This window comes from Neophocaena asiaeorientalis, unplaced genomic scaffold (assembly GCF_003031525.2).
Source record: "Neophocaena asiaeorientalis asiaeorientalis breed wild unplaced genomic scaffold, Neophocaena_asiaeorientalis_V1.1 scaffold438, whole genome shotgun sequence".
In the NCBI taxonomy this organism is placed as follows: domain Eukaryota; kingdom Metazoa; phylum Chordata; class Mammalia; order Artiodactyla; family Phocoenidae; genus Neophocaena; species Neophocaena asiaeorientalis.
Window position 1 is genome coordinate 1262905 of NW_020173491.1, and position 24154 is coordinate 1287058.

At 46.9% G+C, this 24154-nt stretch overlaps 1 protein-coding gene across 1 annotated transcript; it reads left to right on the forward strand.

The window, feature by feature from the left end:
- Nucleotides 1–474: 474 nt before the first annotated feature.
- Nucleotides 475–17666, forward strand: CUNH16orf78 (chromosome unknown C16orf78 homolog). The gene is made up of 5 exons (XM_024747346.1): nt 475–624; nt 4399–4512; nt 5042–5177; nt 14976–15228; nt 17603–17666. The coding sequence occupies exons 1-5, from the start codon at nt 475–477 to the stop codon at nt 17664–17666; spliced, it is 717 nt and encodes a 238-aa protein (XP_024603114.1).
- Nucleotides 17667–24154: the final 6488 nt, after the last annotated feature.

Below are 24154 nucleotides of genomic sequence, written 5' to 3' on the forward strand. Positions count from 1 at the left end.
TTAGAGCACATTGTGGAAAGCCTACCAGACTAAGAAATTTTAGATTTTGTTTTATAAGCTACAAGGAGTCATTGAAGGTTTTGGAGAAAAGGAGATATGTGAGCTGAGCTTTGTTTTAATAAGATCTCTGTAGAAATGGAGGTGGAGAGCCCATAAAGGAGGCTGTGGCAGAGTCCAAGTGATGGACAGTGCCTAAAGAGGGACAGTGGCCAAGAGGGGAAACCAGTGTCTTGCTCCACTCTGACCCCCATGGACAGCCTGACAGTCACCTCACAATCACCCTCTGGATCTCCTACCCTTGAAGGTTAATATCCCGGCTCTGGCCTAACGCTGCCCTTTATGTTCACATTTATGTTCACATCTTGGGGACAAAACCCTACCATCTGAATCATCCAGGCCAGCAACCAGAGGCAGAGGGTTCAACAAAGCAAGAGTGTGCCACCTTTCCACCCAAGGCATGACCAAGGCTCCATGATGACAGAGTATTCAGAGGACCTGAAGGATTCCCTGCCCACAGAAAGGAAGTATGTGTGGAGGACGGCCGAGGAGAGGCGGATGTCAGACCTCAAGTGGGTGTTGGAGTGGCTGGAGCGGAGGCAGGGGAAGAAGAAGCAAGCTCTCCAGGTGTGTATTTACTGTCAAAGAAAACCTGCAAGGAAGGCTTCATTCGAGACTACTACTGTATGATGTGATGGGGTGAGGGGAGGGTTTGCAGCACTGGAATGAGCCAGTAGGAAAGCACCGGAGGACATGGGGAGAGATTGTCTCTGTGATCAGGCCATCCTTGTTGGCTAATTATCCCTATGTAGTTAGGCTCCTACCCTCCCACAGAGACTGGGAGATGGGAATGCTATCTTTCCTGACGATTACATTTCAAAGGGATGGCTCCCAAGCTCTGGAGAAAAACATTCCTGGATTATAAAGCTGGGCAAGAGGCTGGGAGAAGATTTACATCTCAAAGGGGCAGAGAAAGAATTTACAGGTGTAAATTGTCTAAAGGAATTGTTCTAGAAAAAGGAAGGTCAGGGTCCTGGAGTCAGGCAGAAACCTACCTAGTTTAGTCGAGGTGAAGGGACCTTAAAGCCATCTTGGTCAGTGTTGGAGAAGGGCTGAGAGGCAATAGCTTCTAGTGTCTTGATGATCTCAGAATGGGTCCTCCCACTGTCCCCAGGCACTTCCACCCCCATGATGGTCCCAGGGTCAGAGGGCATTCTCCACCTCCACTAGCCCCACTGGGACTCCTGCTAACATACCTCTTCCTTTCTATCCTGCATTAGAACTAGTTGTAACCGCCTGTCTTAGTCCATTTGGGCTGCTACAACCAAATACCATAGACCAGGTGGCTTAGAAACAACAGAAATTTCCTTCTTACAGATCAAGGTGCCAGCAGATTTGGTGTCTGATGAAGGCCTGCTTCATGGTTAATAGATGGCTGCCTCCTTGCTATATCCTGATAAAGAGGAAGAGTCAGGAGAGCTCTCAGGGGCCCTTTTTTAAGGCCCTAGTCCCATTTATGAGGGCTCCACCCTCATGACATAACAACCTCCTGAAGTCCCCACTTCCTGACACCATCACATAAGGAGTTAGGATTTCAGCATAGGAATTTAGGGGGACACAAACATTCAGTCTGTAGCACCACCCTTTCCTCTTTCTCCAGGAACTATGACAACCAATTTTGCCCCAGTTTCCCCCAGAGTTCCCCTCTGGGCCCATCATCTACAGAAAATTAAGCCATGTCCTTGGAAAGTGGCCTCCTCTGCCACCTAATCTTGACTCCCAGAGAAAAATGGGTGAAAACGGCATTACTATGAACAATGATAACTTTTATTAAGCGTTTCCTGTGTGCGAGGCCCTGTGCTTACTGCAATGAGTTGTCTGGTCAACTGCTCCCAGCAAGGCTACAAGGTAGGCACCGTTCTTACCACCAGCTGAAGGATAAGAAGCTGAGATGAAAAGGAATAATTTGCTTGAGCTCACAGAGCTAGTGAGGGGCCGAGCCAGGGCTCAACCTCAGATTTATCCAGTTTCCAAGCTCGTGGGCTGTCGGGCCCACGCACCATCACCACCTCCCCTTCTCCTGCTTCACCCGGTTCAGCGGCCCCTGCCTTTCAGGGGAGCTCCTGTTCTGGTTATGTGCTTACTCGGCAATTATAGTCAGAGAGATCTGGAGTGCCAGTTCCATCAGATACGTGTAAACACATCTGACAAACATATTTTACTCTGAGGCGTTAGTGATTTACCTACCCTCCCCCTTCCCCCCATTTTTGGGCCTCTCAGAACTCATTCGCAGAAATCATATTCAGTTCTATGATGAATATGTTTGATCCCATCTCTTCGTACTAAGGTTATATTCCTTTTTAAAAAATTTTTATTGGAGTATAGTTGATTTACAATGTTGTATTATTTTCAGGAGTACAGCAAAGTGAATCAGTTATACATATACATATATCCATTCTTTTTTTTAGATTCTTTTCCCATATTGGCCATTACAGAGTATTAACTAGAGTTCCCTGTGCTATATAGCAGGTTCTTATTAGTAATCTATTTTATATACAGTAGCATGTATATGTCAATCCCAATCTCCCAATTTATCCCTCCCCCACCCTTACCCCCTGGTAACCATAAGTTTGTTTTCTACATCTGTGACTCTACTTCGTTTCTGTAAGTAAGTTCATTTGTACCATTTTTTTAGATTCCACATATAAGCGATATCATATGATATTTGTCTCAAAAGATTATACTCTAATAATGTTTTCACAGCTTTACCTTATATGTGGCTTTTATTGTAAATAAGTTTGGACCCAGGGAGGGAAAAATTTAATCTGAAAATACAGTTAAATCTTCAAGCATCATTACCCTTACCAGAAGCATTTGTATTTCGAAAGACGCTCCTGAGAGAGAGAGGGTGATGCTTCCGTGGCAGGTCTCATATGGCAGGTGGCAGGGGACACTTTAGTGAAGACGGTTGGAGGGGTGCTGTCCGCAGCCTCCTCTCCCTTCTCCTGGCAATCCAGGCTTTTCTCCACTTCAGCATGATTATGGAGCTACCCAGAGGGCTGTGCCCCTTGTGATCCATTTGCAATCCATGAAGACCCCTGGAGTCTCAAAGTCTCAGCCACAGGGGCCACTGAATCGTGGCTATTGCAGTTTCCTTGGGTCTGTGGTATCACCACATCCATTCCACTCAGCTTCCTCCAAAAATGGGGGCTGGTAGCTACTCAGGTGACTCTTGAGGAGAGGCTGAGGGTTGAGAAGAGAAGGTGGGAGGTGGGTCACCCGCGGGGGAGCCGGCCTTAGTCTCTCTCTAATCACCCTGCAGCATCAACCCTGGACCCAGCTTGTGCCCCTTCCCCCCACTAAGCCAAACAAAACCCTGAAGTTGAGTAGCACCCCGTCCTTTGATGGCCTCAAGCAGGACCTTGGACAGCTTCCTTCCACACATCCAGATGGCTTATCCAAACCCTCCTTCCGCCCATACAGTGTGGCTAACATTCATGGAGGGCTTAGCACTTCTGCGCAGTGATTCATGTATTTCCCACTATGACCCTATGAAGTAGGTTCTGCTGTCGTCCCCGTCCTCAGAGAGAGCCGTCCCTTGCCCGAGGTTGCTCAGACACTCAGCCATAGAGCAGGATTGCAAGCCGGGCCGTCAGCCCTGGAGACCAGTCTCAGCCATCACCCCATGACCCCGACACCCTACAGCACACCCGAAGAGGAGACCTAGTTGATTCAGCTTCCCCACGATGCTCCAGCACCCCATGCCCACCCCTTAGACATGGGTCTGGATGTGCGTCTGTGGGCTCCTCCCCCGATGGGCAGTGCCGCTCCCTAATGAGCCTTACTCTTTCCCTGGGTGCTCCTGGTGGCAGCTTTCAGGCCGATCACACGTACTCTGAATGGACTTGCATGTGCCTCACCTTCCTTTCCCAGCAGGCAGACAGGAACACCCAGGGAAACAGAAAGGCAGGAGGCATTGTGATCACAGCTCTGGGAGGACAAGACCGGGTGGGAGTGGGACAAGGAGAGGAGGTGTTCTGGGCACAGGGAGCAGCCCTGGCTGGGCTTGAAGACTGGAGGTCGCGGTAGGGAAGTGGCAGCGAGAGAGGCCGTCTGAGGGCCAGAAGGAATACCTACCAGGCTGGGGCATGGGGCTCTCACGTGGAGGGCGATAGTGATGGATTTTGAGGTGGAGAGGGACAGCCAGACCTGGGGTTGGAAGGCCATCCTGGGGGTGGTGTGATATGGACACCGGGTGCGTCAGGAGGCAGAGGAGCTGCAAGGGGGAAAGGGAGCGCCAGAGTGGGTGCAAAAGCTGTGTGGCACCTTCCACTCTGCAGGGTGCAGGGCTGGTCTGTGCCCAGTGCGCCAGCCACTGGGTTTTTCTCCCTGTTCTTTCAGAAGAACAAACCCAAGGTGGTGACGTTCTCTGCAGCACCTGTGAAGGAAGAAAAGAAAGCCCAAAATGTCCAGAACCAGCAGGGAGGGAACCACCAGGTGGCATTCTCTAAGCAGGTGACACAGCCCCACCACTGTCTCCACGTGAAGGAGGGGCACCCACTCTGCTCCTGCGTGGGATCGGCTACTCTTTTTAAAATTTAAAGCTCTAAAATTCACTCCTGCCCCACACTAGCACCCAAATGGATCACCTACCCCCTCCACCCATCCAGCCCCCACCCAACACTCTGCACACCCCGGTGGGAAGACTTGCACCGCTGTGGTAGAGTTCATTCTTCCCGGGTGCCACCTCCCTCCCCTAAATCACTCAGGAGTGCCACTGGAAAGAGGAGACCGCCAGTGAAGGCTGTGGTTTCCAAGGTCCCTCATGGCCTCCCTCTGAGCTACAGGGACAGAAGGGAGGCGCTGGTGAGCAGACACCAGTGTGCATCCCTGTCCCAGTGTCCCAGCACCCAGAGCAGGACTCTCCTTAGGCCCCCTCGCCTGCCTTTCAGCAAGCCCTTGAACTTGTTCATTTCAGGAATGAAGGAGGTGGAGCCAGATCCCTGTTCTCTAGCCTGTAATGTCTCTCCAGCTCCCCTCCCAGGCCTCAGGGCAAAGCTCCAGAGAGGACGGGGAAGCCTCCGCCCTATACCAAAGGCTCTACAGAGTGGAAGCAAAGGGAAAACGCCCCAGCAGCATGACCCCGGGCAACTACCCCAAGGATGCAGCTAGGAAATCTGGTAAGGGAAGCGCCTTGGTCCGGATGCCAGAACTGTCCTCATAACTGGCCTCCTATCAGAGGGACTAAAGGCTCACAGCATCCTTAGGGCAGCACCATCCATGTCAACCCAACCTCTGTGTATGCAGGAGCCCCACGTGACTGTTTGGGGAATCACAGCGCAAGGGGGTGTGACCTGGACAGGAGGCGAGCGGATGTCAAGGCTCAGCTGGCACCAGGGTGTTCTCTTCTCAGGAAGCCAGTATAACGTCCCCCAGGTTCCTGAAGCCATTTTGGTGACATCAACCTCATGTCCAAATGATCTAACTAGTTTAGATACTGTGACAATGTCAAGGTGCTACAGAAGGTACCACACCTGCTGGCTTGAAATCTGCCAGGTGATACTTGCACCCAAGAAGAGGTGGGCTTGGGTTATGCCAGATACCTATTGCCAAGACTGCCTGAGTTCAAATCCCAGCCCCACCAATCGACAACACTTGTATATGAGATGTTATATAATCCCAAGCCACTCCAACTCTGGGGTCTAGTTTTCACATCCATAAAATGAAACATAACATGACCTGCCTCACAGTATAGTTGTGGGTTGAGGCACGGAACATACTTAGCCTGATACAGAGTAGGTGCTCAATAAATGTTAGCAAATGGTTATTTCTAAGTAAACATTTTGCTAACGTTCTCTGGTGGGCTGTGTTGGAAAAACAGATGCATTTATTGTGCCTGACCCCTTGGGATGGAGGCGTATGGTAAAAAAGAAATCTGGAAGGGATTCCAATTAGCCCAAAGAAAGAGGGACAGCAGCCTCCAAGCAAGGGCTCATTCTCCTGTACAAACTGCCCCCATTGTGCCCAAGAAAAGCTTTTTTTTTCTTTTTCATTGAAAAAGTCATTGTAACCAAACTGTAGTTATTTGCCAGTCAGAATTAAATATGATTGGCTCTAAATGCAAGGCAGGATCCTGGACTGAATCCTAAAATAGCTCTTCAGTGAAAAAACTGGTGAGACCCAGAAAAGCTCTGTAATGTGCCCATGTTAATTGCTTGTTCCCTGCTTATGTAAGATGTTAACATTAGGGGAAACTGAGTGAAGGGTGTATAGGAACTCTCTGTACCATCTTCGCAACTCTTCTGTAAATCTTAAAGTACTCCAAAATAAAAAGTTTATTTAAAAAGTAGAAAGAGATTGACTTATGTCCTATGGGAAGCCCCACACCTTCCCCAAGTTTCCCGTCACTCCCAGTGTCCTGGTCCTGCTGGGACCCTGAGCATCTGTAGGTCTCACTTCCAGTGGCTGTTCCCTTCTCCCTGCTCTCTGCCAACCCAAACACAGAACACATTTCCTTCACTTCTCCCCAAACCTTTCACATGAAGCCTTTATGTATAAGCAGATTTTACTGAAGGTTTCAGGCAGCAAAGGGAAATAATTACGTCACAGACTTCACAGCAAACGTATTAGAAGTTGATTACAATCCCCTCTTGTTCTTCAAAGTCCTTGTCCCCTGCCACCAGGAGATTTCTCTGGCTACATTTCCTGCAGGGGTGGCCTCCAGATGTTTTCCTCAACCCCAAGCACCCAAGTCACAAGATTTAAGGAGGTGCCCTCTCTCAGGTGCCAACCCTGCACTTTCATGAGCCTGAGAGCAAGCACCTCCTTAAATTTTGTCCCCTGGGTACCTCGTTTGTCTCACTCTAGTCCTGGTTCTGCCCAGCTCTCCCTCTTCCCTCTTTCCTCTCCCCTCCATTCCATCCTCTGCCTTCCTTGCCCCGCACATTCCCATTGGCTTCTTACATCAAGGGATCACCTTGTTTCCTTTGTTTCACTGTCTCATTCCACACTCAATGTAATCTATCAAGATATTTTCCTAAACAAAGGCAGTTCCTTCCCTAAGAGAAACTCTCATGCGAGTCGATTCACTTTTTTCATTTCACTGAACAAAGATGCCAGCAGGGCAGGCTGACTCGCCAGCTATTTTGTCTTCTGCATTTCCCCCTGCATCTGCCCAGCCCTGTCTCGCACAAAACCACCCTGTTGGAGAGCAGTCTTCCCTCTCCTAATGTAATACAACCAATGGCCACTGGGGGGCGGCAGGTGCTCACGCCCCTCAAGCGCAGCAGCTGTTCAGAGACATCCAGGAACCACTGCGCACCCAGGTGTGGCACCCAGGACTGAGTCAGGGCTGAGCCTGGGCATAGCAAGGGGAACTTACTGTGAAGGCTGTCAGGAAGGCTGAAATGAGTGAGCAGGATCTGGTTTGGGAGTGCAGCCTCTAGGAAGGGCGTAGAGGCAGTTAAGGGCTAAAGCAGGAGTCTAAGATGGTATAAGTGTCGATCAAGGAAAAGTATTCTAGACCAGAACATCTATTTCTAACCTCCCTCAGCCCCACTCAGCAACCAGATCGTTAGCGTCATTTTCAAGAACCAGATCCCCTGTGTGTCCCAAGTCCCCTGTTGGAAGAGTAAGCTCTTTCCACTCTCCACGTCATGGTTCTGTGTGACTTGGTGGGCATGACCATCGAACATTCCCCACCACCTTCGGGACTGGAATGTGACAACTCAGCCTGTGCAATCACAACCACTCCTGCTCTTCTGTGTTTCCAGTGTTGTGATGGCCACAAAATCAGGATCTGCCAAACACTGTGAGTGCTCTGAACGAACGATATTAACTGTCCCTGGCTCCAGAGCACCGAAGCTAATAGGAACAACAGTGACAACACCCATGTGGAATACTTTTGCTTTTCAGAGAAGACTGTTTCGCCTTTGTCACCTCACCTAATTTTCACAAAAGCTCCCACTCACTCCCTTTAAACTGCTGAAATGCCCCTGTCCCTCCACTGATTATCACGTGGTACATTCAGGATGCCACAGTCTGCTGCCCCTCCCTTCTGCTCCATTGCCTCTCTTCCCTTGAGTTCCCTGAGCACGCTTTCTTCTATTTTCTTTCCTCTTTCACCACCCTGTCCTGGTCCCCTCTGAGGGCTCACCCATACATGTTGACTCCTTGCCCCCCTCCCAATACAGCCTCTAGGTCAGCCCAACCCAGACGCAGGGCAGCAAGAGATCCATATGGGAGCTCCCCTCGTGGCGCAGTGGTTGAGAGTCCGCCTGCCGGTGCAGGGGACGCAGGTTCGTGCCCCGGTCCGGGAAGATCCCACGTGCTGCAGAGCGGCTGGGCCCGTGGGCCATGGCCGCTGAGCCTGCGCGTCTGGAGCCTGTGCTCCACAACGGGAGAGGCCACAACAGTGAGAGGCCCGCGTACTGCAAAAAAAAAAAAAAAAAAAAAAAGAGAGATCCATATGGCTAAGCTGAAGCTGCGGTCTTGGGTCACCTCACTTCTGTGAATAAAGGATGCAAAATATCCCCATTTGGTGAGCTTCTTTCCCCTGCTTCATCTGATTCCATTAAGGCTTCTCTGACCCGCACATAATCTCCACTTAAATTTATTAACCTCGTATATTTCTAACTTGCTACTAACCAACCTTCCCTTCTTTCCCCCTTCCCAGACCTCAATTTCCCCTCTGAATTCCCCACTGATCAATACTGCCATTCTCATCCCATTATACAAGTTTCCTGGCTGATTCTATCCAAAGGAGTGGCTTTAACCACTGTCTAGTGAATTCCAAATCCAAATCTCCAGACAGCCTTTTCTCCTGAGTTCCATCTACATGCCTGCTCCCAGTGTTAGCTTGGATGTCCCTCAGGCTCCGCAAACCCCCATGCCTCCCCTTCACAGGGGCCGTCGCACTGGCCCAGCACAGTGGCCCAAGTCAGAAGCTGTCTCCCTCCACGACCCTTTACGACCCGTTACTGGGTCCTGGAGATTGTACCTCCCTCATACCTTTCATGCCTTTCACTTCCTCTCCACTTTAACTACTATTATTTAAGTTGAACCCCGACCCTAAGAACCTCCAATAGCTTTCCTCCTCTGTGGCTACCAAACTGGCCTTTCTAATTTATTCGGGTCTTTATATTTAAAGGGAGTTTCTTAGAGGCGGCAGATGATTGGGCCTTGCATTCCTTTCAATCCAGTCTGACAATTTCAATCTTCCCATCGGGATATTTAGACCATTTACACTGAATGTAATCATTGATATGGTTGAGTTTAAACCTACCGTGTTGGTATTTGTTTCTAACTTATTCCATCTATTCTTTGCCCTCCCCGTCCTGTTTTTCTGCCTTCTTTTGGGCTGAGTAGTTTTTGTGATTCCATTTTATCTTCTTTTTGGCTTGTGAACTATAACTCTTTGTTGTGCTATCTTAGTAGTTGCTTTAGGGTTGACAGGATTCATCTTTGACATATCACAGCCTCCCTTCACCTCATAGTCTGTATCACTCACGTAGAACATAAGGAACTTACAAGAGTATACTTCCATCTCTCCTCTCCCAACCCTCAGGATATTGTTGCCATTCACTGTATTTCTCCAAAAGTTATTATAAACCCCACAATACACTGTTATTACTCTTGCTTTAAGCAAATATCTTTTAGAGAGACTTCAGTGTTTATCCATAGTTAACATTTCTAGTGCTCTTCATTGCTTTACACAGGTCCAGCTTTCTGCCTGGAGTCATTTCCTTCTGCCTAGAGATCTTCCTTCAACAGTTCTTATGGTGTGGGCTTGTTGGCGACAAATTCCTTCAGCTTTTATATATCTGAAAAGGTCTTTATTTCACTTTTGTTTCTGAAAGGTACTTTTGCTGAGTGTAGAATTCTAGACTGACAAGCTTTTTTCTTCAATGCTTTAAAGTTGTGCTCTGCCTTCTAGCTTGCATTGTCACCAGTGAGAAGTTGGCTGTCATCTTTATTTATGTGTTCCCTGTAACGTATCTTTTTCCTCTGACTTCTTTGGAAGTTTTCAAGCATCTTGGTTATGATGTGTCTTGATGTCGTTTGCTTCATGTTTCTTGTGTTTGTGTCTGGGGTTTGTTGAGATTCTTGGTTTATAGTTTCCATCATATTTGGAAAATTTTGGACCATTATTTCTTCAAATATATTTTCACTCCTCCACTCTCCTCCTCTCCTTCAGGCACCACAATTACACATATTTGAAGTTCTGCAACTCAGTAGGGTTTTTCCCCAGTCTTTTCTCTCTGTGTTTCATTTTGTATCGTGTCTGTCGCTATGTCTTCAAATTCACTGATTTTTCCTTCTACAATACCTAATCTGCTATTAATCCCACCCAATGTATTTTTCATACTAGACATTGTGGTTTTCATGTCTAGAATTTCAATTTGGGTCATTTTCAACCTTCTGTGTCTCACCTTAGCATGCTCAAGCTTTGTTGAACATACAGAGCTATACAGTTATAATAGCTGTTTTAGTGGTCTTGTCTACCAGTTCTATCTATGTAGTTTCCTCTCCTGCATAACTAGTATTCAGCTGAGAGAAGCTTCTGCAGATCTCTGCAGCTCTCCATGCAGTTTTCTCCTGTTACTCTGCCCTGTGAATTCTAGCTTCCTTGGCCCATTTAAATTGTCTATTCTCTCCCCAACTCAGGGAAACTGCTAGATATTATCTAGGTTTTCCCCTCCCTGTGCTGCAACCTGGAAGCATCTCCCAGCTCTCAGCTGGGGCTCCCATGGGACTCACCTCTTCCTTTTCTCAAGAGCCACTGCCCTGAATTACCTGTTGTCCAATGTCTGAAAAAGCCTGTTTCATGTATCTGGCCCCACTTTATAGCTGCTTAAGATGGAAGGATAAATCCAGTCCCTGTTACCCTATCTTGGCTGGAAGCAGAAGTCTCACATTGGCTTTTCCAAAGCACAAACCTGATTGAGTGCAATGACAAGTCATTGAAAAGTTTTAGGAAGGAAGCTACCAAGTTAGATTTGAATTTTTAAAAGGTGATTCTGGCTAAGGGCCTCTAAAAGATGCTGGGAAAACGCTGGGAACACATTTCCAAAGTAAACCTTGACAAAGTCTGAGCATCTAGACTAAGAAAATGGAACTCATTTGGCTTTCTCTCCTTGCCCACTATGCTCAGAGCATTCTGTCCATGCCAGGCAAGGGTGCATTCCTAATGCGGAGAGTTGGAGGGCAGTTACCAACTCTGTCTCTATGAGTACAGAGTAGTCCCTGGAGTCCCAAACATAGCTCACCAGAAATCTTAACTTATCTGTTCATCCATGGACTCAGGAACATGGGACATTTTGTCCAAGAGGGTAGCCAGGATAATCTCCCAGAAAAAGGCACTGACAAACTGGGTTCACATTTTCCTGGATCCACCACTGTCTGGCATCTTGGGCACATGACTTAATCTCTCCAATCCTCCACTTTCCCATTTGTTCAATGGATGTGACATGGTTGTGAGACTGTAGCTGCCCCCCCTCCCTAGAAAGGCTTTAGAACACTGCCTGGCACATAAGTTATGCAATAAGTGTTAGCTAATATGTAAAATTATCATTACCCTTTCTATTACTACTCTTCTTTCCTACGTGAGACCTACCTTGACCCAGAAGAGGATCAGATGTCTCAGGAAAGGCTGTGGCCCTTTCTCCAAGGGATTCCAATTTGTGTCAATGAAGATGTGTAGCTCAGATTCTCCTGGAACATAGGACCAATTTCCACCATGCACAGACTGCTAACACCACCTGACCCTATCACTCTATTAGGGGCCAGCTGTCAGTTTAGAGAGCCATTCTGGACATAAAGATTCCAGTTCAGCCACTGACTCATTATGAGACCATGGGCAAGTCAAAGCTTCTCTCCAGGCCATTTTCCCTCCATTTATGTAATTGTAGAAGGTCTAGACTCCCCCAGACATATCCTGGTAGAATTCCTTAATTTTACTTATGAAATCTTGCAAGCTTACAGGAAGAACAACTTACTTACAAAGGAAAAACAGTCAAATTAGCATCAATCTAGAAGTGAAATGAACACCTATAGACTACTGAGAGCAAAGACTTATAATCTCATAATCCTATCCTCAGCCCGTATATAAGTTACCGTCAGGGTGAATGAATGATATTTGCAAATTCAGAAATATTTAGGGACTTTCTCAGCCATTTATCCATTCATCTATAGAAAATGCCCTAGAAGAGGGCAGAGGCACCAAAGTAGGAAATAATTGGTTTAAAAATCAAAACCTAGATACACACTTAAAATCACATGATATAGAAAGAATGAAAAAATGATAGGCAAAGAGATAACAAGAAATGCAAACATATGAGGTGGGTTTAAGGCTAAAAGAAACAACAGGGTAAAAGAGGGATATTTTAAAATGTTAAAGAGAACAAATGATAACAATAAACCTACACACAACAAAAAAATAGTAGTTAAATAAACATTTAGAAATGCAAAGAGAATCTGACAAAAATAAAGTTATACTAGGAGACTGCAAAATACCTCTTTCAGAACCCAATAGACAGATCAAAGAGGCAATTACAGTAAGTGCCTAGAAGAATCTAACAGTGTAATTGACAAACCATAACTTTATAGTTGAACAGAGAACACACATTTTTCTGTGACCAAAGAATATTTCTAAAAATCATCTGCATATTCATCAAAAGAAAACATTAACCTTCACAAGAGTAAAGATTTCAGGGCCACCTACAGTATCCTAACGCAATAATTAGAATTAAAATTAAAAGGTAATCTCAACAGAAATTAAGAAATACTCCTAAAATACCATTATTTCAAAGAAAAAAGCTATTGAAAATAAGTCTGTTTCATACCAAAATCCATGGGATGAAGGCGAAATCTATGCCCAGAAGAAAATTTACAGCAAAAACTAAAAGTAATCGTTCTTGTCTGTATAAAACAAACCAAAAAATTAACACTTTTATTAATTTAATGATATAGAAGAAATAATTAATATGAAAAAGAGAGAATTAATACATTAAATACCAGCTAAGGTTAATGAAATACAAGATTAAAAGTAGTTAAAAGGATAAATCCAAAGCTAGCTTTTTCAAAAACCAAGTGACAAACAGTATGAAGTTATCATGAGCCTTGTCAAAAGAAGAGTCAAAAATATACAAGATTTTATATGAGAAAGGATGCATAAGCAAAGATAAGAAATACATTAAATGAATTATAATAGAATACTATATGCACGTCTACACAATACATTTGAAAATCCATCATAAATGAATAATTTCCTATCAGACTATAAATTATCAAAATGGACATAGTAAAGAGTAGAAAAGTTGAATAGAGCAATTTCTGAGGTAAAAATTGAAAGATGGTAGACATTTTCCCACTACAAAAGGCACCAGGACAAATGATTTCACACCAAGTTCTACCTAACATTTAAAAAGCAAATAATCCCAATGTCACTTCAACTATTGCAGGCCATATAAAATACAGACATTTGTGCATTAATTTGACAAGCCATCATAACCTTAAACTTAAAAGATTAGGCAAAAAAGCAGGCCAATCTCACAATAATAGATGATTTTTGAATGATTTAAAAAATTGTAGCAAATAGACTTAATGTATGAAAATATAGCAAATATATCCACATATGAAATGAATAATAAACCATGACCAGGTGGGATTTATTATAGCAGGTTACGAATGGTTCGGTTAATCAATATCAAGATATCTAATAACATAATTTATTACATCAAGAAATTAAAAGAAAACCATATGATCAGTAGATGATAGAAAAGCAATAAATAGAATCAAGCAATTATTACTAATAAAAACTCTATGTAAACCAAGAGCAAAGCTGCTAAATATTATAAAACATATTCCAAAAATAGTGGCAAATATCATTCTAAATGATGAAATGCTGGATCACTTTCATTAAAATCAGGAACAAAATGAGGCATGACTGCTATCATCATTATTGACATGGTTTTGGAGGGTCTGTCAAATGCAACATGTCAAGAGGAGTACATAAATTTTATAAATATTAAGAGGGATATATTTTCATTTTTCTCCTGATATGATTGCCTTTCTACAAAACTCAAGAAATTCTAGTCAAAAAATAATAAAATCTGGGCTTCCCTGGTGGCGCAGTGGTTGAGAGTCCGCCTGCCGATGCAGGGGACACGGGTTCATGCCCCGGTCCAGGAAGATCCCACATGTCGCGGAGCGGCTGGGCCCATGAGCCATGGCCGCTGACCCTGTGTGTCCGGAGCCTGTGCTCCGCAACAGGAGAGGTCACAACAGTGAGAGGCCCACGTACAGCAAAAATAATAATAATAATAATAAAATCTGGTATGGTTGTTGGTGTACTAGAAAACAAAATTTTAAACAGTAGTGTTTTCTCTATACTAGTCACACCAGTTAGAAATAGAAATGAAAAGAAAATATTCCACTCGCACAAGTAAAAATCTGTAAAATACAGAGGAGTATGTTTAACAAGAAAATAATTAAGGTCTCCAAGCTCTAGTCCCATCTAGTCTGATGGGTAACATCAGACCCTCACTACTTCATTTCATATATGTGTGTCTTTGTTCCTCCTGTCCGCCCAGGCTGTTCCGCCCTTTTTCATCTGATAAACTATTTGTCCTTTAAAAATCCAGCTCAAAGTTGATCTCCTCTGATACCTTCCCCTAACGCCCCTTTAGGCTAACATTCACTTTAGGTGAATTTTCTCTGGGGAGGGAGAGAAGATTGAGAGAAGGAAATGAATGAAAGGAGTGAAAGGGAATGAGTTGAGGAGATGAGGGGAAAGGAGGGAGAAAAAGATGAATGGGGATTAAACAAATGCTAAGGAGAACCTGCCAAAGCCTTGAAAAGACCTCATATCTCTAATGTTTGAAGCCCTTGCAGCCTTCCAGGTCTCATCCCCTTCCTGGCCACCCTACTGCTCACCCCTACCAGGATCTAACTCCCTGGTGACATCTGTCCAATTTCAGACTTAGACGTCAAGGATGAAATCACCCAAGAGTCCACTCAGCTCTCAACGCCATACCATCAACAAAGCATCATAGAACCCATGTTACAGGATGCTATCTTTGTCCCACGGAAGTCAACCCTCTTGCAAGATTGGGTTGGCAAGACGCCCGACGCCTCCTACGAGCGTAAGCTGAAGAGCCTCGTGGAGAAGGGCAGCGAGCCCAAGATGGAGGCGGTAAGGATGCTGAAGCCAGAGGAGGTGCTGAGCTGCCGGTGAGCAGCCCTGTGCAGGTGGGGCTGTGCGCATTCTGCAAGACCAGGCTTTGCTCACGACTGTCTGTGGTTCATGCACCTGGGCTGAGCCCAGAGCAAGGGAGGGTGGCTGCCGCATGTCCGGGCTCTGTCTTTGAGTCCCAGAGGGCTGCTCCAGGGCTGAAGCTGTTGGGTTTCTGAGCAGCCTCACTCGCTAGAGGATCGTCTCCTGAATGGACACGACATTTAGGTGCTGCCATTTTGACGCCACGCCTTTGGACGCATACACAACCTTTCTAAAATTTCTCTTTGTTTCACAGAAGAAACCATGAATATTATTCACAAAGGAAAGAATGAGTTGTTCGTGGCCTTGTTTTAACAGGAAACTCCCCCAAGATCCTTTACACTAATGGTGTTGAATTGCTGGTGACAGTAGCCGCCACTCCCAGGGCTACCTGCTGTACGTTTGGGGTTTTAGACTCCAAAGGGACCATGAACAAAGTATGAAACCATTTGGTATTTACTGCTCTTACCAAGGGGTCTCACTTCTTGCTTGTTCTTTGTCATACTTATCAAGACCCACTGGTTTTCAGCAACACCAAACAGCTTGGTTTCTGCCCCCAAATCCAAGCATCCCTCCCCAGCCCAATGTTATTCTTTACTGTAAAGATGTAACTGACAACACTCAGAAACTTTGGCAAAGGAGGAAATAGGACAAGAGACTAAGGTAGTCAGCCTTGTAGAGTTCACAGCAGCGAACTCGCCTGTAGGTTTCAGACGGCCTCAGATGCCTGGCGTCCGAGGGCCCCATCACACAGTCCTGCTCTGCTGGCTGACTGACTGGCTGAAAGATGGACAGGCAGTCTCCTCCACTAGAGGGCGTTCTGGCTCATGCCACCTCCACAGCTGGATGACTTTGGCTATGGGTTTCAAGTTGATAAAGTGGTTTTAATTGACTCTGGCCAAAGACAGCCTACCTGGGCTCCATGGTTGGGGACAAAAGAGACTTGGACAGGGTAGGGGGAGAGAATATTTGGAGAGATGGCAATTAACAAGCCATTAGAAAAACACCCAAGAAAAGAATGAAATTGTCCTTTGCAATCTTAGTGAGTCGTCCACAGGTAGATATGTGTGAGATTGCCCCCTGGGGCTGGGCTGGTCAGGGAAGGGTGGGGTTGACCTGAGCCGTGTCGGGGAAAGGTAGTACAGGTATAGGGGCTGGTGAGTGAGGTCTGAGCTGCCTGTAAGAACAGGGAAGCTCTGGGCAGATCTTCAAAGAGAAGCGAAGTTCCCTGGTGGCCTACTGGTTAGGATTTCAGGCTTTCGCTGCCAAGGGCCTGGGTTCAACCCCTGGCTGGGGAACTAAGATCCTATGGGCCACAGGTATGGCCAAAAAAAAAAGAAAGAAGAAAAAAAGGAAAGAGTAGGGAGACCATTCCCAATGAGTAGAAAAGCCAGGTTCTATCAATATGCAGCTCCTCCCCCACCATCTGTAGCAAATTAACCAACCGGAATGCAGCCTGAATCGGGGACCTCCCTCCTTATACTAAAGCTGGGAGCAAGGTCAAAGTTGATGGTGGAATAAGGAATATGATGGCAGAGATACTGTCTAAATCACGTAGATGGCATCAGTCCTATTCTTCAGTACAAGTCAGAATGGTGGGGCTTTAGCTAATATTTTAAATCAGTGTTTTAATTTTAATTTTTTAATTGAAAATTGTAATTGTTTGAATACTATTAAAAATACTCACCTCTATTCCTACAGTTTTCTCAGCCTTTATTTCCACTGTCCTGGATTTCCCCCAGTCCTTGGCCTCACTCAGATTATACACACATGGCAGTGATGAGAGAAAACACCTAACAATTTGCATCCTGGTTAATTCTCCCCATTTGGCAATAACGTCACAGCCATATTGCATTTTCTTCTTCCTAACGACGTTTTAACACTAGCAGAAGAGTCCTTGAAGTGGATATTCCATTTTTTGCTTGACCATTCCTCTGTTGATGGAATTTCCTATTTTCATATTGTTGATAACCCCCAAATAAACACTTTTGTTTATGTAGCTTTTCCTTCCATTGAATTCTCTTCTTGGGATAAGTTGAGGACCTGAGTCAAAAATAATAAAACTGGCTTTTTGGGGGGTGGGGCAGGAGGTGCTTGGCACATATGTTGCCAAATTGATTTCCAAAAGAGTTATACCAATAAAAACACCCACCAAGTCTGTGGGGTGTCCCAGTCTTTTATGAGACCTCTGTCAGCTCCAGAAATGTCTGGAGGGCCAGTCCCTTACAGAGGTCCCACACTGTCGCTCTTTAACTCTAAGCTCTTTTCAATGAAGTTTGCGCCTGCAGTGACTCCACCCTGAACTGACCTCTTTGGCCTTGTCTCGCACAGATACCTGAGGTTGTCCAAGAACAATATTCGACTTTGCTCAAGCTGTGCAAGGATGCAGGAATGAACGAGGACATCCACCCCCACGTGGTCGAAGAAGAGAGAGATGCTAAAATGGTGTTCAACCAAAACATCAGTGTAGCCCTCTAAATAGCTCCTCTTCCCGGCCACCTCAAGCCCCCTCCGCTGTTGGACCCTCGGCCATCAGACGCCACCCTCTGGCACACCACACCTGGCTCTTCAGACCTGGGGCATCCCCTTACGACAGTAGTGATCAGGAAACAAGGTTAGACTGCTTGGATCATTGCACTGACGTAGTGTTTTGTCCTCGCCATCCAAGTCAGAACCAACGCAGAAGAAACTATAGGTTTCCTCCCCACCCCCCAAAGAACACTCCTTGGAAAAGCCTTCTTAGAAAGGAAGTCTTAGAAGTGAGAAATGGGAGCCCAGAGCCTCCAGAGGGATTTCAGGAGGGACAAAGTATTGAGGGGCTGCTGGGGACACATACACCCCAGGTCTTGCCCAGCCATCCCCACTACCTCCTGTGGCGGACACGGCTCTGCGGGGAGCTGGCCCTCGTGTGTGTAGGGTGGGAAGCTGATCGGGAGAGCAGGAGGGAGAGCAGGAGGGAGAGGACTCTGTCAACCCAGGTAAACAAGGATTACTCAGAGAAGTCACAGAGGGCAAGGAACTGGCTCAGAGTCACACAGGTGAGAAGCGGCAGGGATGGGATGGGAAGAGTGTCCTCACCGTAGTCTCCCGTTCTTGCCAGACGGAGCTCCTGGCAAATCCTGCCTGACACTTCAGAGATGCTGCCTTCCTCTCATGCAGCAACGGCCAATGGAGGTCCCTGTAAGCATTCAAGTAAGTTCAAATCCCAACTGCCCCACTTACTAGCTGTGTGACTTTTGGCAAGTTACCACCCTTCTCTGTGCCTTTGTTTCCTCATCTGTAAAATGGGGCTAATGATGGAACCTGCTGAGCAGGGATGCTGAGAAGAGGAAACGAGAGCTTCCATGTGAAGCATGAAGCACAGACATTGACACACAAGAGCTCGATAAACGTGTGAGCTGTTTCCCTAATTTCTACAGTGAACGAGGAGCAGATTTCCCAGCCCCGGCTTCCCCAGGAGGGGTCCTTAAAACTGGGCCTATCGATGTTGAGTCAAACCCTGTTGAAAAGCTGCTGATTCCAAACCCGTGCCCTTTGTGGTAAGTCCAAAAATTAAATGGCCCCTGAGCCCTCCAGGGCTAGTGAACACCCCCAGCGGATGAGGTATAGCCGCTGGTCCAGCTGGGCCCCACTAACCAGGTTTTACTTTCTGCCTCCATATATGAAAATGGCAGGGATTCCACTGCCCCCCACCCCATATGCTTTTTAAATCTCCATGCCCCATCTCGAGGCTCCAAAGTGACCCCTCTAAGGTGAGTGGCTCTCTCCACTGAGAGTCACTGCCCTTGGGAGTCAGAGCAAAAGTGTGGAGGTTTCCAATCCCCCCATGCACCCACTCAAGTCACCACTAAGGGAAGGCAGAGCCCCTTAGGGTTGTGGGCAGCTCAGAGACGTGTGCCCGGAGCACGGCACCCCGGCGATGTTTGGACAGAGCCCACAGCTAGAATCTCAAGAAACCAGCTGTGAACAATTAGATGATAGTCCCTTTCTCCAGCAAATACCTGTTCTTGGGGAGAACCAGCTCTTCTAAAAGGGGAAAGAAAGGTATTTCCTGAGCATCACCAAGTGTCAGGCACTTTGTCGGTATTGTCACATTCAAAATCAAAACCTAAAACCATCTTCAGAGGCATTCACTTCGTCCCACTGACTCAGTGGTCTGCATGAGTCACTGCCAACCTCTTTCCTGCACTGAGTGTTCTCACCTCTAGGAAGTCCTTCTGTCTATCTAATCTGCCTCTCTCTTGCTGCCGTTTGAGCCCATGTTCTCTCCTTTGAGCCACAGGGGAAAGGGAGGAGAAGTCAGTCTCCTTTGTCTAATAAATATTCATATTCAGGGAGGATGTGTACTGAGGGAAAAATGCACAGATGAAATGGCCCTAAGAAGTTAAACGTCAGACACATCACTGAGAGCCACTGTGTGATATGACAATGACCATTTGGCCTTTCCAACTTCATACTTGTTTTTTCAGTTTTCTGTCACATAATTCCATTTGATTATTTCTCCAGTGTCCTTTCCACACCCCTCTTAAAATGCATTGATCAAGGCTGGATCTAGCCCAGTTTTCTAATAAGGTAAAGACTGAGTTCTTTCTGGTAAGAAGGATTGACTCCAAGGTGACTATAAATTCCATTCATTCATTCGTTTGCTCTCCCCCCACCAATTTTACTGTATGGCAGGCTTGCTGCATTCCCCTTATGGTTCATCAAGACCACTGGGTCCTTTTCTGCAGGGCTGGAGTTTTACATCAGCTTTTTCTCCACAACTCACTAGGAGACCCAGAGGCAGGGAGGTGCTCAGGGAGAGGGAAGCCCAGCCCTTCTGACGTCACAGAGGAGCCAGGAGAGGTGCCACCTTTCCAACCTCTAATCTGGAGCTCTCCTCGCCAGGTGGAGTGGCCAGGTGATGCAGAGCAGGACGTTTGTGATTCTAACACTCCAGTAATTATCTCCACTGCACCACCCAGTTCCTTAAATCCATCACGGCCCACATTCTCTCTGACCTTCACAAGTTTGGATTGAGGAAAGAGCAGATCTTCAGCTCACCTAGTTCATCTGCTTCTGATCATATCACATATTTACTGAGCCCCACCAGGCCCTGTGGCTGGGCCGGGGACTCAGTAGTTAAGAAGGCCTGGTCCTGCTGGCTTGGGCCATATGGTCCTGAAGACAGAGGAGTAAACAGTAAAATCAGGGAAGTGCAGAGAGCATGTGAAGTGCCTGGGAGACCTGGGGGAGGACCGCACCATGGGCTGGGAGTGGGGAGACAGAAAATCTTCTTTTCTTTTTCAATTGAACTATAGTTGATTCACAATGTTATGTTAATTTCGGCTGTACAGCAAAATGATTCAGCAAAGTGATATATATGTATACATGTATATACTTTCTTTTTTATATTCTTCTCCATTATGGTTTATCACAGGATATTGAATATAGTTCCCTGTGCTATAAAGTAGGACCTTGTTGTTTATCCACTCTATATATAATAGTTTGCATCTGCTAACCCCAACATTTTTGAGAAAAGCCTCTTGAAGGACGAAACTTCTGACATAAAACTTTTGAGAATAAATAGTCCCCAGCGTTTTTGTATGGGAAGGAAGAGCAGACCAAAGGAACAGTGTTTGCAAAAGCTTAGAGGCCGGGGCAGTATGATGGGGAACCTGAAGGTAGTTCCATCTGCATGGGGTGGAGAATTGATGAGAAGAGTGTCAGGAAATCATATGCTTGCAAATGATTTGTAAGCTATGCCACAAGGGTTTTTTTTTTTCCCTCCCCCTTGGGCTGGTTATTCATTCATTTAACAAATCTTTATTGAGCCCTTACTATATGCCAGGAACTGTTATAAATACTGGGGGTAGAGCAGTAAAACAGAAAAACACGTGATTGCTGCTTTCCTGGAGCTTATATTCTAGTTAAAGGAGTTACTATGCTCCTCGACACCAATACGTTCAGCAACTGATGAGGAAATAAAACCAGGATGCAATGAAAGGAAAGGACTGGGCAGAGGCTGGGGAAGATGTCTTTAGCTAGAGTGGACAGGGAAGGCCTCCCTGAGGAAATATTTGAGTTAATATGTGGCTTAGGAGGAGGCAGCCAAGTGCAGATATAGGAGGGTCTGCTCCAGCAGAGGGGACTGCAAGAACAAAGGCACATTCATGGGACTGAGAGGATGGTCACCGTGGCTGAAGCAGACTGAGGAAGCAGGGAATCAGTCAGGCCTTGAAGACTATTGTCCAGAGCTTGGAGTCATTCAATTGCAACAGGAAACCATTGGAGGGTGACAAATAGAGGAGAGATCACTCTGGCTTCTGAGAAGAGAAAATATTGTGAGAGGGGAAGGGACAACCTGGTTACTAGTTAAGGAGGTGTATCAATTAGCTATGGCTGTGTAACAAATTACTCCAAAACATAGTTTAAAGAACATAATTCCTCATGAGACCTCTGGTCAATCAAACCATACTGATCCAGGCCAGGCTTAGCCAATCTAGTCTGGGCTCATGTGTTGGTGGGTTAGCTAGTGACTTCACTGAGGGTTTGCTGGTCTACAACAGCCTTGACCGAGATGTCTAGTCTCTGCTCCATGCACGTCATCCTCTAGCCTGCTAGCCTGGGCTGGTGCTCACGGTGGTGGCAGCATTCCGGGAAGTGCACAAGGTCTCCTGAGACCTAAGTTCAAAACCGGTACACCGTCACTGCATGCAGTTCTCAATGGCCAAAGCAAGTACCAAGGTCAGCTCAGAGTCCAGGGTGGAGAAGTAGACTCTGCCTATAGAAGTAAGGCACTGCAAAGCCAACTGCCAAGGGGCTGGATGTAAGGGGGAATAAAGGATTATGGCCATTTTTGCAATCAACCTACCACAAGAGGCTGTCATGTAGTTCAAGAAAGAGCAGTTGGAGGCTTAAAATACTATGATCATGGTGGAAGCAAAGAACTGAGAATACACTTTAGAGGTAGAGTTGATAGAATTTGTCACTGAATTGGAGGCAGGCATGAGGGAGAGGAGTCAAGGATAACACTTGAGTCATCCTTTGGCCAGAGTGACTGTTGGGTGTGCCTAAAATGAGCTGGTGGGGTGCTGGGGGGAGGGAGGCAGGAGCCAGGGATTCATCTGGGGCTGGTTGGGTGGGAGACGCGGTCAGCATCCGTGATGCTGCTCCAGTGGTCGCGATGGGCCACTACTGACAGGTGATCACAGGAGAGTGACGTGATGAAGGACAGATGGGAGGGGCAAGCCCAGACGCAGGCTGTATTTGTTTCCTAGGGCTGCTGTAAAAAGTACCACATACTCGGGGCTTCCCTGGTGGCGCAGTGGTTGAGAGTCCGCCTGCCGATGCAGGGGACACGGGTTCGTGCCCCGGTCTGGGAAGATCCCACATGCCGTGGAGCGGCTGGGCCCGTGAGCCATGGCCGCTGAGCCTGCGCGTCCGGAGCCTGTGCTCCGCAACAGGAGCGGCCACGACGGTGAAAGGCCCGTGTACCGCAAAAAAAAAAAAGTACCACATACTGACTGGCTGAGAACAGCAGACCTTGATTTTCTCACAGTTTTCGAGGGCAGAAGTTCCAAATCAAGGTGTTGGTAGGGCCATGTTCCTTCTGACGCCTCTAGAGAAGGACCCTTTCCCCCTCCTCGTCCAGCTTCTGGTGCCCCAGGTGTTCCTGGGCACGTGGAAGCATCACTCCAATCTCTGCCCTCATCTTCACATGCTTGCCTTCTCTGTGTGTCTCTGTTCTTCCTGTAAGGACACCAATCAGATTAAATTAGGGCCCATGCTACAACCTCATCTTAGCCTGATTATATCTGCAAAAACCCTATTTCCAAATGAGGTCCCATTCCCAGGTTCCAGGGGGTTAGGACTTCAACGCATCCTTTTGGGGACACAATGCAACCCATAACACAGAGAGACCAAAACTGAGGAGTTGGAGGCCCAGAGAGGGGCGGAGAGTTTCCCAGGAGGCCCTTGAGCTCATGCCAGAGTTGGCTCTGGAACCCACGCTCCTGACCCACTCCGTGACCTGGCCCTCCCACCATGCCCTGCTGCCCACACTGCCCATCTCTTCCCAGTGGACGATCCAGAGTTTGGGTCCCAGGCTGGTGGCCCCAGGAGCAGAGCTGTCACTCTGTTGGGACACTCAGAGAGCCAAGAGATTGTCCCCGTGCCCCCAGACCCTGGACTTGCTTATCAACATGCAACCCTCTACACAAAGTGAAGTCATCTTAGCAGGAGGTCAGGCCCAGCCCCTGCTGTGCTGAATGCCACATCCTCAAGGGACTGCTTGGGGCTCCCAGACCCTCGAGCAGTGAATTGCTGTAAGAACCCCACCTCTCAGACCCCAGATGCTCCTGCAGAGCCAGGTGCAGTCTTCCCTATGGCCCAGCACAGTGGGGAAAAGGGAGGGAAAATGAATGCTGGGAAGAGACTTTGCCCCACCCCAGCTGCTGGGGCCACATGGGTGCTCTCTGGGGGTCCAGAGACCTCACAGGAACTGGGAGCATCCAAGTCAGCTTCCTGACTTTGTGGACAAGTGGGCCCATGGTGAGCCTCAAGATAATGAAGAGAGGGAGATGCTTGTCAGCAAGCTCAAGCCAGGGTCCGCTGGCAGACAGCCCCACCTGCTGCACGCTGTACTCTAGGAGTTTATAAACTCTGAAATGACCTCGTGCATGGTACCATTACATTGCATTTTCTGAAAGACACAGACACATATACCAGGAACAGATTCACACGGGTACCAACCCCTGGTTTATGACAAAGGTGACACAGCAGTGCAGTGGGAAAAAGATGACCTTTTCCATAAATCAGGCTGGTCAATTAAATATCCATGTGGAAAAAAATATTGATCCTCTGCCTCCCACCAGACGCAAAAATCAGTTCCAGAGGGGTGCA